At 48.9% G+C, this 12,161-nt stretch overlaps 1 protein-coding gene across 1 annotated transcript in view; it reads left to right on the top strand.

Moving 5' to 3' along the window:
• Positions 1-12,161, top strand: part of KIF6 (kinesin family member 6) — a gene marked incomplete at its 3' end in the record, with an annotated part of 379,495 nt that overhangs the window by 297,783 nt on the left and 69,551 nt on the right. Inside the window, exon 14 of the mRNA XM_079934314.1 lies at positions 6,019-6,127. Coding sequence (XP_079790440.1) covers positions 6,019-6,127 — 109 coding nt within the window. The remainder of the gene's footprint in view (positions 1-6,018; positions 6,128-12,161) is intronic.

A 12,161-nucleotide genomic window follows, 5' to 3' on the forward strand; every position in this document is an offset into this window, starting at 1 on the left:
TCCCTCCTGACCTATATGTTTCATGCCACCTTGATAAGTTATCCCTTCCTGTCATCTACAGTCTTCGTTCCTTTCCCTCCCGTTGGCCCATTCATTCTAACTTCTCCACACACTAGAGGATGGAATTCTCTTCTGGCTATTTGTGGGAGGATATTTTTGTATATTTCACCTAAGTCAACACTTACTGAGAAATTTCAGTGCATATAGAACTTATATCAGATACCAAAAAAACACACTCTATCCCTACCTGTTGCTTCTCATTCCTGTGTGCACTTCCATGGTCTACATATTGTAGGTATTCATCATAACATTATATCAAAGCCATTCCCTTATCTTTGGTTTCGAAAGTTTCTGCTACCAAGCCACAGACAGTGTAATCATCCCCTTCATACCAGCCTTCTCCCTGCCTGAGCCCTGAATGTCCCTTCCCAGCTCTGAGTCTTCTCATGTTTTTAGTCCCAAACGGTGGGTTCACACCCCCTCTCCCCTTGGAATCCACCCCACCTCGCACTTTTCCTCATTCCCTGTTGGTCTTTTTTTCTCTCTTTCCTTCTTCAGTCAGAAGGAAGTGAGGCACCACATGAATAAATGTCTTTCCCAAGGAAAATATATTTTTGGCTCTGATTAGCAAATCATTTTTCAGCTTGAATAACACAACTCTCCATCATTTTATTCCTGTCAATTTTTAAGCAATAGTTTAAGCAGTAGTAGGTTGTTTGGGGGCAGCCAGGAAAATGCGCTCTGGCCCAGGAGGCCCAGACTAAAGGAAATCAGACAGCAGGCCCAACGGCAGCAGCATAAACTCTCCATTTCCGTTGTTTTTTCTTTCCATTTGGTTTCCATGGGGCCCTGTGTTGGGGGCAGGGAGGACTTCCAAAAGTACTGATTTGTATTCTTTAGAAAAATAAGGAACCAAATTTCAGGATGGCAAAAAAAAAAAAAGGAGCATTAAGAAATGTGTAAGGGACCAGTACCTAAGAACTTCGGGTGCCTATCATTTCCAGAAACCCAACTCCAAGGCTAATTTGGAGGGTACCTCATTGACTGCCGTTTCTATCTAAGTGCTCTTTAATAAGTATCAAAATCCAGAAGAGGTTGTACCTTCAGGACTTGGAAATATTTTCCATCCATCTTGCAGCCCAGAATTGTAATGTCCTATTTTGGTGCTGAGACTGAGAAACTCCTCTCCTTTAGGGTTTTTTTGGGTTTTGGTTTTTGCTTTGTTTTGTTTGAAATTTTATACTACCCTGTGATATTTTATTTACTCTCCTTTAGGTTTTAAACAGTCCTGTGATTCAGCAAGCCAGCAGGCTTCTCTGAGTCATCCATATTTTCTGGAATTTAACACTGGGACCTATGACTGAAATTCACTAAAAGGAAACAACTGAGAACTAGAAGTGGGCATGGCAAATCAGAACTCCTGAGGGCCAAAGCTGATGAGCCTCTGAGTTTGACAGACTAAACAAAGTTGGGGAAAAGTATATCCATCTTCCCTTGCAAGCTCAGATCCCCCTGATTCTGGCACCAGCCTGAGACACCATCTTATGCCTCATCTTTGCAGAACCTCTTAGCTAATTGTCAAGAAATCATGGAGTTTTTCTTTGCTAGCCCTAAAATAGATGCCTTCAAGAGTATTTGTTCTTTTATAAAAGCTTCTTGGAGTTGAAATTCACCTCTAATGGTAACATGTAGTGGGGAGAAGATGGTGTTGGGTTTCTAAAATCACACCATACAGGGACCCACCCCATAGCATGATGGTGGAGAGAGGGAGAGCAGTGGGTGTGTGCCTCTCCTCTGCCATCGCGTCACAGTGCACTGTCCTAAAAGGAACAACGCTAAGCATCTAAAACATACATTCACTCATTCATTCATTCAAAAGATATTTGATTGAGTTCCCCCTGTGTGCCAGGTACTATCCAGGTGCTAGCAAGACTGCAGCAAACCAAACTGACAAAAACCCCTGCCCTCATGGTGCTTACAAATTCTAGACACACTAACAGAACATATTAACATATGAAGTAGGGGCTTCCCTGGTGGCGCAGTGGTTGAGAGTCCGCCTGCCGATGCAGGGGACGTGGGTTCGTGCCCCGGTCCGGGAGGATCCCACATGCCTCGGAGCGGCTGGGCCCGCGAGCCATGGCCGCTGGGCCTGCGCGTCTGGAGACTGTGCTCCGCAACGGGAGAGGCCACAGCAGTGAGAGGCCAGCGTACCGCAAAAAAAAAAAACATATGAAGTGAACTTTGCAAACAGTGAACAAAACTCATGGTTCTGTTTTTTCTGTGATACTGTAAAAAAAGACTTAAAAGTTTTAGACAAGATAGGCACTAATAAGAGTACAATCTCGTGGGTAAATCTATTTCTACCAGATCATTTGGAGGCCCACCACCTGCTTCCTCTATCAGGCATACTTTTCCCTGGAAAAACTGGTCTAAAAGCGGGTCTACCTTCCTCGGAAAGCTGGGCAATTTTTTACCCCTTTATAACCATTTCTTTAAGTGAACCCCAGTTTCCTCCTCTGTAAAATGAAATTATGACCAGGGATCACGAACAAGTTTAACTGGAATAATATGTAAGAAAGCACTTGGCACCATGCTTAGCGTCAGGTATGCAAAAAATTCGTTTCTGAGTCACCCAAAGGTCATTCCTATCAGGTGGCAGAACCACGCATATTAATCCAGTTGCCCTGTTCATCCACACTCCTCCGACCGCTCCTCCTGGGATCTCTTCCACTTCTCCACCTCGCAAGCGCCGCTTCATCTCCAGGACCCTTCACACACTCCCTGACAGAGCCGGCCCTCCCTCCCTCCCCGCCGCTCAGCGCTGGACAACACGCCTCCCTTACAGCAAGCAGCAGCTTCTTTGTAATTATTTGTTCACTTTTCTTTCTCCCTTACTAGATTTTGAGCTCTTTAAGGGCAAGGATCATGCTGTAATCTTCTCGTTCAAGTTTATATCTCTGTCACATGCCTAGCACGTGAATAAACAAAATGAATAAATACTTATCGAGAGAATAAATAAATTGATGATAATCTCATAGCGAAGTGAGCCCTCAGTCACTGCGCGCTCCATGGCTCCTGGTGTTTTTAGTGCACGATGTGTGCTTAGGGGCGAGAGCTCGCCAGACGAGAAAGAGCTGTTTTGCAAACCCTGAGAGGGAAAGGGAGGTGGAGGCATCTCTTCAGTAAATAAAAAGCTGCTGATTAGCTTAGTGGCTGGCCCCAAACTGGAGTGAGAACTGGTCTATTAGCACAGTCCAAAAGGGGGCTGGATATGGTCTCTGAGCCAGCAGAATGGGAATGGACAAGAGTGGGACGGAGGTGGAGCCGGGGTCACGCACCGCAGCTGCCTGTGGGGTTCCTTCCACGTGCCCCTCCCTGTGGACCCAGCCTCACCCTCCACGTGGCAGCTGTGAAGCCCCAGTAGGCTTCCAGGCCTGGCTTTGCCTCTTGGCCTTCAGTCTATGGGCATCCTCACCACCTCACCTTGACCTCCCTGAGCAGACACTTAGGATACGAGCTGCTGGGATTACAGCCGCCACACTCATGTCCATTCACCTGAGGTCATCACCGTCAAAGAACACCAATGCCAGACTCTTCCTCCACTGTAGCAGGAGAAAAGCCAATCCCGTGTTCCTGACCATAAGCCCATGGCACTGCAGGACCCCAAGTGCCTTTTAAATCACCAGAAATATCAAATACTTCCAGTGTAACTATCCCATAATGTGTACTTTACTAAATTTTAAGTCTTTGAAAGTTGGTGATTTGTGTATAATATGTCACGGCGTTGGCCCCAACTTTCTTAGCACGACCTTCAAAATTCTCTGCAAAATGCTCCCAAACTACCCTCCTGGGCTTATCTCCTCTGTGCGCCCCCTGTCCCTTCTGCTCCCACTGCCTGGACCCCTCCACACCTTAGGGAAGGCCCCGTGGGGTTTTCAGCTGATTGTAAGTTCTTCCGGGACCTACCGCCGTATCAGCACCATGGGTGCTGGGAAACCTTGCCCTGGCTTCTCCACCCAGCTGTCACCCTGGGCTGTCAGCTCTGAAAGAAAGCAGAGCCTGGGAGAGTAAAGGCCATGAACGCTTCTTCTTCGCTGTAGCTTTCTGAACAACCCTCCACCCCACCTCCACCCTTGCCGCCTCCGGTTGGTGGAAGCCCTCTCATTACCTCCTGTGTGGGAAGCAATCTGGGGGTCCCACAGGCGGGCGGATTTTAGTGTAGTCTTGGTGGAGCTCCCCTCTCCCCCAGCCCTAGTCCAGAGAGACTCATTCCTCTACCCTCTGTGGTTAAAACAAATCATAAAAATGATAAATCATAAAAATGACGCAATAAAAGGCATACATTGTCAGAGCTGGGCATGGACTAGGGTGGGGAGAAGGTGTGGAATGAGGCCTTTGGCTCCTGGTGGGCTCCGCTGAGCCAAAGCACTCTCTGGCTAATGTCTCTCGCGTATCAGTGCTCATCTTTCTGAACATCGCCCAGACCCCTTCCCAGGCCCACCCGACTCGGGAGTGTGCGGGGCAGATGTGGAGACAGAACTGAGATGTGCCCATTTGCTTCTGATTGGAAAAGGGTGGGGTGTCTTTGTGTGCCTCACCATTCAGACATTCTTCATGGTGCTATTTTTATCAACAGTCATCATTAAATTGGTGTCAGATGGGCTGGTCCACTTCCTTACACCGGGGCTTTTCCAGGCAAAAGATGTGGTATGTGGCCCACATGAACGCACCTCTGGAACCCTGGGTCTCAGAGCGGGTCCCTCTAGTCCTGGACTGTGTTCCTATGGCAACGAGAGCAAGGCTCCTCATCACTCCTGGTTCATTCCTGACCCGATTCATTTAACAGACATATGTTGAGCACCTTCTAAATGCCAGGCATTGAGCAAGACACTGCGGACTCACCAAAGATATTATCTCTACCTCCTACGAGACATGCATTTCATGAGAAAGGGCTGTCACGTGAAGTGGCAGTGTCTACTGGGCTGTGCATGTCACAGAAACACAGTGGAGGGAGGATTTGTTTAGTCTGGGCCTCACAGAAAGCTCCATGGAGGTGGTAGCACTCAGCCAGGGCTTCCAAGATAGAGTTAAGTGGATGAAAATACAGGAAAGGGAACCAAGGGCAGAGGCATAAAAAAATGACTCCATAGATTTATCCAAAATCCAGCTGTGAATGCAGCTGTCACCATGGGAGTCCCAGACCCACACCTGCCTGGAGCCTCACCCTGGGAGGCTGCGAGGAAGAGGGCTTCGGGGCAGGAATGCCGTCTGCTCATTCCCAGGGCCCTGGCCGTTCTGACTCTGGTTTCAGAGTTTGGCCCCTGAGCAGGGCCCAGCCTCTGGGACAGTGGGGACAAGAGGCGCACAGAGGAGATAAGCCCAGGCTTGGCCTGTAGTGGCTAAAGGGACTCAGGAGGTTGAAGTTAGACGTGAGCCAGGAACCTGCACCACAGTCTGCTTGCGGATCTTGTGATTGAGAACTTAACTCTCAAGTTAGAACTGGGGCCTCTCACTAGACACAGGTAACAAGGATGAGTCACTCTATGGAGACTAAGGGCAGAATTTTCTAGATTCTCAATCTTTGAGTTGGGATTATACTTCTTTTAATTAAATGCCTGGAAATTCAGGGTGAAATTTCACAGAAAACCAAAATGGGGCATAACAGGAAAATGGGCAGAAATGTGGCCCTGAGTGATGGCAGAAAGTGGTTTTGCAGATGTCCCCGGACATCCGGGGCTTGGCGCTCTGGTTTTCATTTCCTCTGACCAGACATTCCAAACTCCACCCGCCACGAGTCACGTGGATGCCCAGGCTCAGGCCCACAGGGTGCGGCGGGTGTCGCTGAAAGGGCCTCCTGGGCGGCTGGCGGCGGCCAGCTGGAAGGGCCTGGGGTCACCTGTCTGGTGAGGAGCCTCTCTGCTGTGGGCCTCGTTGGCTTTACAGTCTGACTAAAGCAACAGTGAAATTAATGGGATCCTGATGCTCTGACTGAGGCCATTTCCCCGTGTCTCCAAACAGGGATGAGAGAGGAAATGTCATTAGGACGCCAGGAGGCTTTTGAAATTTTCAAGAGGGACCATGCTGACAGCGTCACCATCGAAGACAACAAACAGATTCTGAAGCAGAGGTAAGGCTGGCACGGTGAGCAGCTGGTCCTCCGAAGCTTAGCTGGGCCAGCCTAGAGAAAATTGATTTCTGAAAAAAAGGCACAAGGTGTGGGCAGTTTCACGTGGAATGACATCCAGCCTGGTACACTTCTCTCCCATGCGTTAAGCCTCATCATCCCAGTACCGCTGGGTAAGCGACGTTAGAGCAGGGCTGTGACTGACAGCACTTTGTATACAGTTCTTACATCTCACATGAATTCTCATCAGCCTGGGACTCTATTGCTATTTCACTGCTCCAAAGGCAAAGGAAAAAAGTGTCTACGGACTAAATGATACCTCTTAGAACTCTAGGCCCTCCGGCTGCTCAGGAAAGCTGTCCTGTACTTCTTGGTCAAAGGAAGTATTCACATGCACATCCTGTGACCCACACACCTCTGGTGTGTTCCCCAGGCCGGAAGCAGAGCAGGCTACACCATCTGCTGACATGTTGTCCAGCAAGCCTGTGTTCTGGACCCTTTAGAAAAAACTTAGAGGTACATCGTTTGTTTCAACTAATCCATGAATTCGATGCATGTCCTCAAACTGGACGTGTGGCTCTGGAGTTCAAAAACTAGAGTTCTAGACTGCGAACTCTCATATGTCACATATGACTGCATCTCAGCACACAGTACATTTTCAAAAACTATTTGTTGAATTAAAATGAGATCCAGGTTTGAGAGTCATATGTTTATAAATGTTTCAAGGAAGCATGAGAAGGGGATGAGCTCTCTCAGGAAAACATGTGGAAGTACAAGGGCCTGGAGGGTAGAACCTCAGGGAAAGCTTTCAAGGAAAGGGGTGGGGGGTAGGGAGGAGGCCATGAGGGAGACTGAGAAGAGGGGAAGAGCCAGCAGGAAAGACCTGCCTGAGAGCCAAGAGGGGAGATGGCTCCCGGAAGCGTGTTGTCGGGGGTGTCAGATGCTCCAAAGAAACAAGCAGGAGGCAGCAGGCAAGTGCGTGGGGGGCTGGCAGCTGGAAGAGCACGGGTTGGGCGCTGGGAGGGAAGGGGCAAGTGAGAAGGAATTGAGCAAAGGAGAGAGGGTGAGCAATGTGTTCAGAAAGCCCGTGAGAGGTGGGAGACATTTGTAAAAGAAAAAGGGGAGTGGCCTGAGGAGAAGGGAAGTTGGTTTCAGAAGGGGAGAGAGTTGGGCAAGATTGTAGGCCTCAGGCAGAAGCAAGCCAGTCGGTGGGGGGGGTGGTGGTGGGGAGCGAGAGAGAGAAAAACAAGGGAAACACTGACCCAGCAAGGCTCCAGGGAGCCGGGCAGTAGGGAATGTCAGAGGGAGGGGAGCCTGGAAGGAAGCCTGAATAGAAAAACACAGCAAGATGGGCTGACGCTGATACATTTAGAAGTGGAGGAAAAGAAAAAGGAAAGGCAGGGCTTCCCTGGTGGCGCAGTGGTTGGGAGTCCGCCTGCCAATGCAGGGGATACGGGTTCTTGCCCCGGTCTGGGAGGATCCCATGTGCCGTGGAGCGGCTGGGCCCGTGAGCCATGGCCGCTGAGCCTGCGCGTCCGGAGCCTGTGCTCCGCAATGCGAGAGGCCACAATAGTGAGAGGCCCACGTACCGCAAAAAAAATAAAAATAAAAAAGGAAAGGCAAGCAGCATTGAGGGCCCAGCCCAGCCTGTTGACCAGTGACGTTTGCACTTGGGGGGCATGGATCCCAGATCACTTTAGGAATTCAGTGAAGGCCAGAACAGCCCTCCTAACCAAAGAGGTGTCTGCACCCGCTGTGACCCAGCAGTTCCCCTCCTGGGTTTACAGCTATCATGCCTCAGTATCTATAGGGATTGGTTTCAGGACTCCCATAGTTACCAAAATTGGCTCAGGCTCAAGTCCCTTATATAAAATGGGTAGTACAGTCGGGCCTCCAAATCCACAGGTTCCGCCCACGGACCCAGAGGGCCGACTGTATCTCCCGAGAGGTTCTCATGGATTCAGGAGGGGACATACATGAGGATGTTCACAGCAGCTCTGTTTGTGGCCGAGGAGCACTGGAGACCTTGTGGGCATCATCCCTGGGGAAGTCGAGAGATAGAATGCTGGGGAGCTCTCTGTGCAGGCTGCATGCTGGGGAGTCGGATGTGGCAGGTGGGAGATGGATTAATGCACACATACCAACAAGGACAGCGCTAAGTAAGAACACACGATTTATGTAAATTATAAACAGATGCACGCAAAGCAAACAAAAACAGCTGAACAAAAAATATACTTTCGGGCTTCCCTGGTGGCGCAGTGGTTGAGAGTCCGCTTGCCGATGCAGGGGACATGGGTTCGTGCCCCGGTCCGGGAGGATCCCACGTGCCGCGGAGCGGGCTCGCTGAGCCTGTGCGTCCGGAGCCTGTGCTCTGCAATGGGAGAAGCCACAACAGTGAGAGGCCCGCGTACTGCAAAAAAAAAATATATAAATATATATATATATATATATATATATATATATATATATACTTTCATCTACTTTGACCGTAAGAATGGCTGCCTCTGCGGGGAGCAGAATGGGAGCCCAGCATGGGATATGAGTGACAGATGAGTAAACCAAGGGGTGGGGAGAAGATAAAGTGAATCTAGGGAAAGCTGAAGACTCTGTCCCCAGAGGAATGGAATATGCACATCCACACTTTAGCCTGTGAATCCAGGGGTTTCACAGACTTTCCGATGCTTCTCCCTGGTGCAGGCCATGTATTTTCAGCAGAGTCAGTTGGATGTGTTGAAGCAGGACACCTTGTTCGTCTGGAGACAAGCATATAAAGCTGGATGACAGCTGCCTCGTCCAGTGACTTCCGAGGAGCTTTCAGCTGTGTCCGCACCTCAGGCTTCATAGCTTATACGGGCACCTCGTAACCCTTGCTTCACAGTAAAATGACCCATGGAGCTTGTAAAAGCTACCAGAGCCTAGGCCTGACTCCCCAGATAGTCTCACTGAATTAGGTAGAGCCTGAGCATCCATTTGTTTCAGGATTCCAACCTGCCACCAGGTTTGAAAACCACTGGCCAGACAGAGACCTTGTCCAGAGACCTTGAGACCCAGAACCTCTGCAGGAAGGCCTCAAAACTCCACAGGTTAAACCAGTTACCAGGCGACTCCTCTGCACATTCAGGTTGAAGAACCACTGGCTTAGGAAGAACATAATACTTTGTCTTCCTTGTTCTAGATTGGCATGGCTCCAGGATCGGGCTTGTACCCTTGAGTTTAGGTCTTTTCCCAGCGGGGGGTGGGTTGAGGGGATGGCAGAGATGAGGATGTTGTGGGCTTCCAATACAGAGCTCGCTTAACTCTAGTAGAATAGTAGAGTTCTGACAGCCCACGGGACAGATGTGCTTTTGGGTTCAAATACATCTAAATCGCACAGGATGGGCTGGTAATAATGGTGGTCCCATCTTCCTTGTGGCCACGAAGTAAAGGAATTAATGAAATTCACACAAAGCTCTCCTCTGAGAAGAGGTTTTCCCAGCAGTAAATCAGTCTTTTCAAATCAAATGAAAAGTCAGGAGGCCAGCCCACATTTTTAAAATGTCTACATCTGTTCAATGTTACCAATTATTAAAGGAATATTTGGTACTGGGGAGAGTAAGCCATGACCTACTCTTTTCTCAGGATTGGAAACTTTTTTGCATTCACGGAGAGTATTCAATTATCAGATATTACATGCTCATAACTGCGATGGCAGAGGACAAAGAGAAATGTTTTTATATGAAAACAAATAACTACAACCAGTGCTCCCATAGCAGACATCAAAATAAAGCATGACTTCCATGCCTCCCTTTAGGAAACGGTCTGCAGTAACCCTGATCCCTTCCACAGATTTGCTCCCATTCCCTCTACTGACCAGGAGCACCATGTGGGCCATCTGTGGGAGGACTGACCGGTCCTGGGGATACAGACATGTGCCAGAGGGGTGTTCCTCAGGGCGGCGTGAAATTGCTGTTCCCTAACCCTACTTCTAGCAGACTTCCTCTTAGAAAGTCTTACCTTTCTGGTAACCCTACGCCACCAAGCCCCACAGGCCTGGGCTCCCACTTTATTCCCCGCTTCTCACGTCAAATAACTCTGCCATCCGATGGCTCAGGTGTTGAGCCATCCTGTTGGAAAAGTCCACGGAAGAGGGGCTTAGGACCCCACACACGAACCTTGGTGCAGCTCAGCCTTGTTAGCCAATGGCGAGTAGCTTCTAAGCTCAAATATAGAGACTCTTGGTGGCCCAGATCCCTTTGAACTCCCTCAGCTCCCTCAGAGTGCAAGGCTGATGCAGAGATGCAGGAGGGGACCATCAATGGCTCAGACATCAGTGTTACTTAGTAGGAGCGATTTCTTCCCCTTCTTGCCGGCACCCTCTGCTACCCCACAGGGAACTTCTAGTGCATCTCAGCTCTGCCCCCAGTCTGGGGAAAGTTGTGCTGCCTGCCTGTGACAACAGAAACAAGATGTTGCACATTAATGGGATATTTACCCTTCGGTGAACTAGAGCACGTGAGCCAATTCTTAAGCCGGATTTTTCAATAGAAGACAATTCAAGTAGAAGTGCAGTTGAAAATCACCACATTTTTCAGGCATGACTCATCCTCATAGTATATAATAAGATGAAGAGAGGTTGGAAACCCCATGCTTGGCAAATTCCAGTGCCCGGGCACCACACAGCTAACTTTCTTTTGTGGCAGATCTTTCATGCAAACTGAATCCCCTGTCACTGAGTCCCATTAAGTAACAAAAGAATAAATAAATGGGGAGATTAGCCGCAATTGGAAACGAAGGCATTGATAATGTGAACTAAACCAAGAAAAGCACCCCTTCACTCAGTTGGATCCTTCAGATAGAGAATAGATCAGCAATCTAACGCCAACGGGAAAACTGGACCGAGAGCGGCGAGAAATCTCGTGGCACCATCTGGAAATAACGTCCATGACAAATAGGAGTTCCCTGGTTCCTGTTAGACTCCAGTTTTAACCTTTATTATTTTGCCATTTGTTTTTTGTATTTACACCTTGTCTCCTGAACAAGAATTATGGACTCTGAGAGCAGAGATTAGATTAGAATCTTCTAAGCCTCCCACAGTTTTTTAAAACAGTGCTGGCCACAAAAATGGTACTCAAAAACACTGCTTTTTGGCTTGAGAATGACAATTTGAAATTGACTTTGAGAAACCTTAGCAACCAAGAAAACTGCGTGAGAACTGCTTCCTAGGAGTAGGGGAATGTAGCAGCGGCTTCCTGAGAGTCAGGGAAGGAACCGCTCAATGGGAGACAAGAGGGCAGCCATCTTGATGGGGAAATGGGATGAAAGTTTCTATTTTGGTATTTTTAAAAAGTGTAAAGGAAATGAAAGGTGGATCTTCATCACAATATAACAGAGGCAGCCAAAGTACCATGTCAGGGACAAGTCAACAGAGGAAAGAAAGGGCATAGATACAGACTATACAGACAAATGGTCTTTCTCTCTGATGGGGAAGAAAATTGCATGTTTGTTCACTCTGTGAATAATCAACATACTAAGTTAATCACCCCAGACCAGAAGACAGGAAAGACTGAAAGGTAGGAAATAGCCCAAAGGCAGGCAGCATGAATGCAGGGAGCTGAGCAAGGAGCCGTTGAAGTGGTCTGGGGGAGAGTGACAGCTCCTTCCCAAGGCAGGTGGAGTAGGGTGAAGCTCAGTGGGACGTCAGGATGGCTACTGAGGACGTAGAATGGGCGAGACTCCAGGGCTGAGTGAAGGATCTAATGGGGAGCAGGGCAGACGATGGTGTGCAGGTTACTGGCATGAGCACCTGGATGAGTGGGTGCTGTGCAGCGAGAGGAGAAAGGATGGGAGGAAGGCACGGAGGTCTTCAGGGAAGGGCATCAGTTCTGCTCTACGTCCTGTGGGTTTTAATTATCTGCAGGGCATCAAATGGGCAATTGGATAGTGGGTCAGGAAATAAAGCAGGGCCAAGATGGAGATCTGGGAGGTGTCCCTAGAGGAGGCACTGCCTAGAGTGGAACGAATGGAATGCCCAGAGAGAAGAGGTAGCTCGAGGAGAGGG

The sequence above is a fragment of the Stenella coeruleoalba genome (genome assembly GCF_951394435.1).
Source record: "Stenella coeruleoalba genome assembly, chromosome: 10".
In the NCBI taxonomy this organism is placed as follows: Eukaryota; Metazoa; Chordata; class Mammalia; order Artiodactyla; family Delphinidae; genus Stenella; species Stenella coeruleoalba.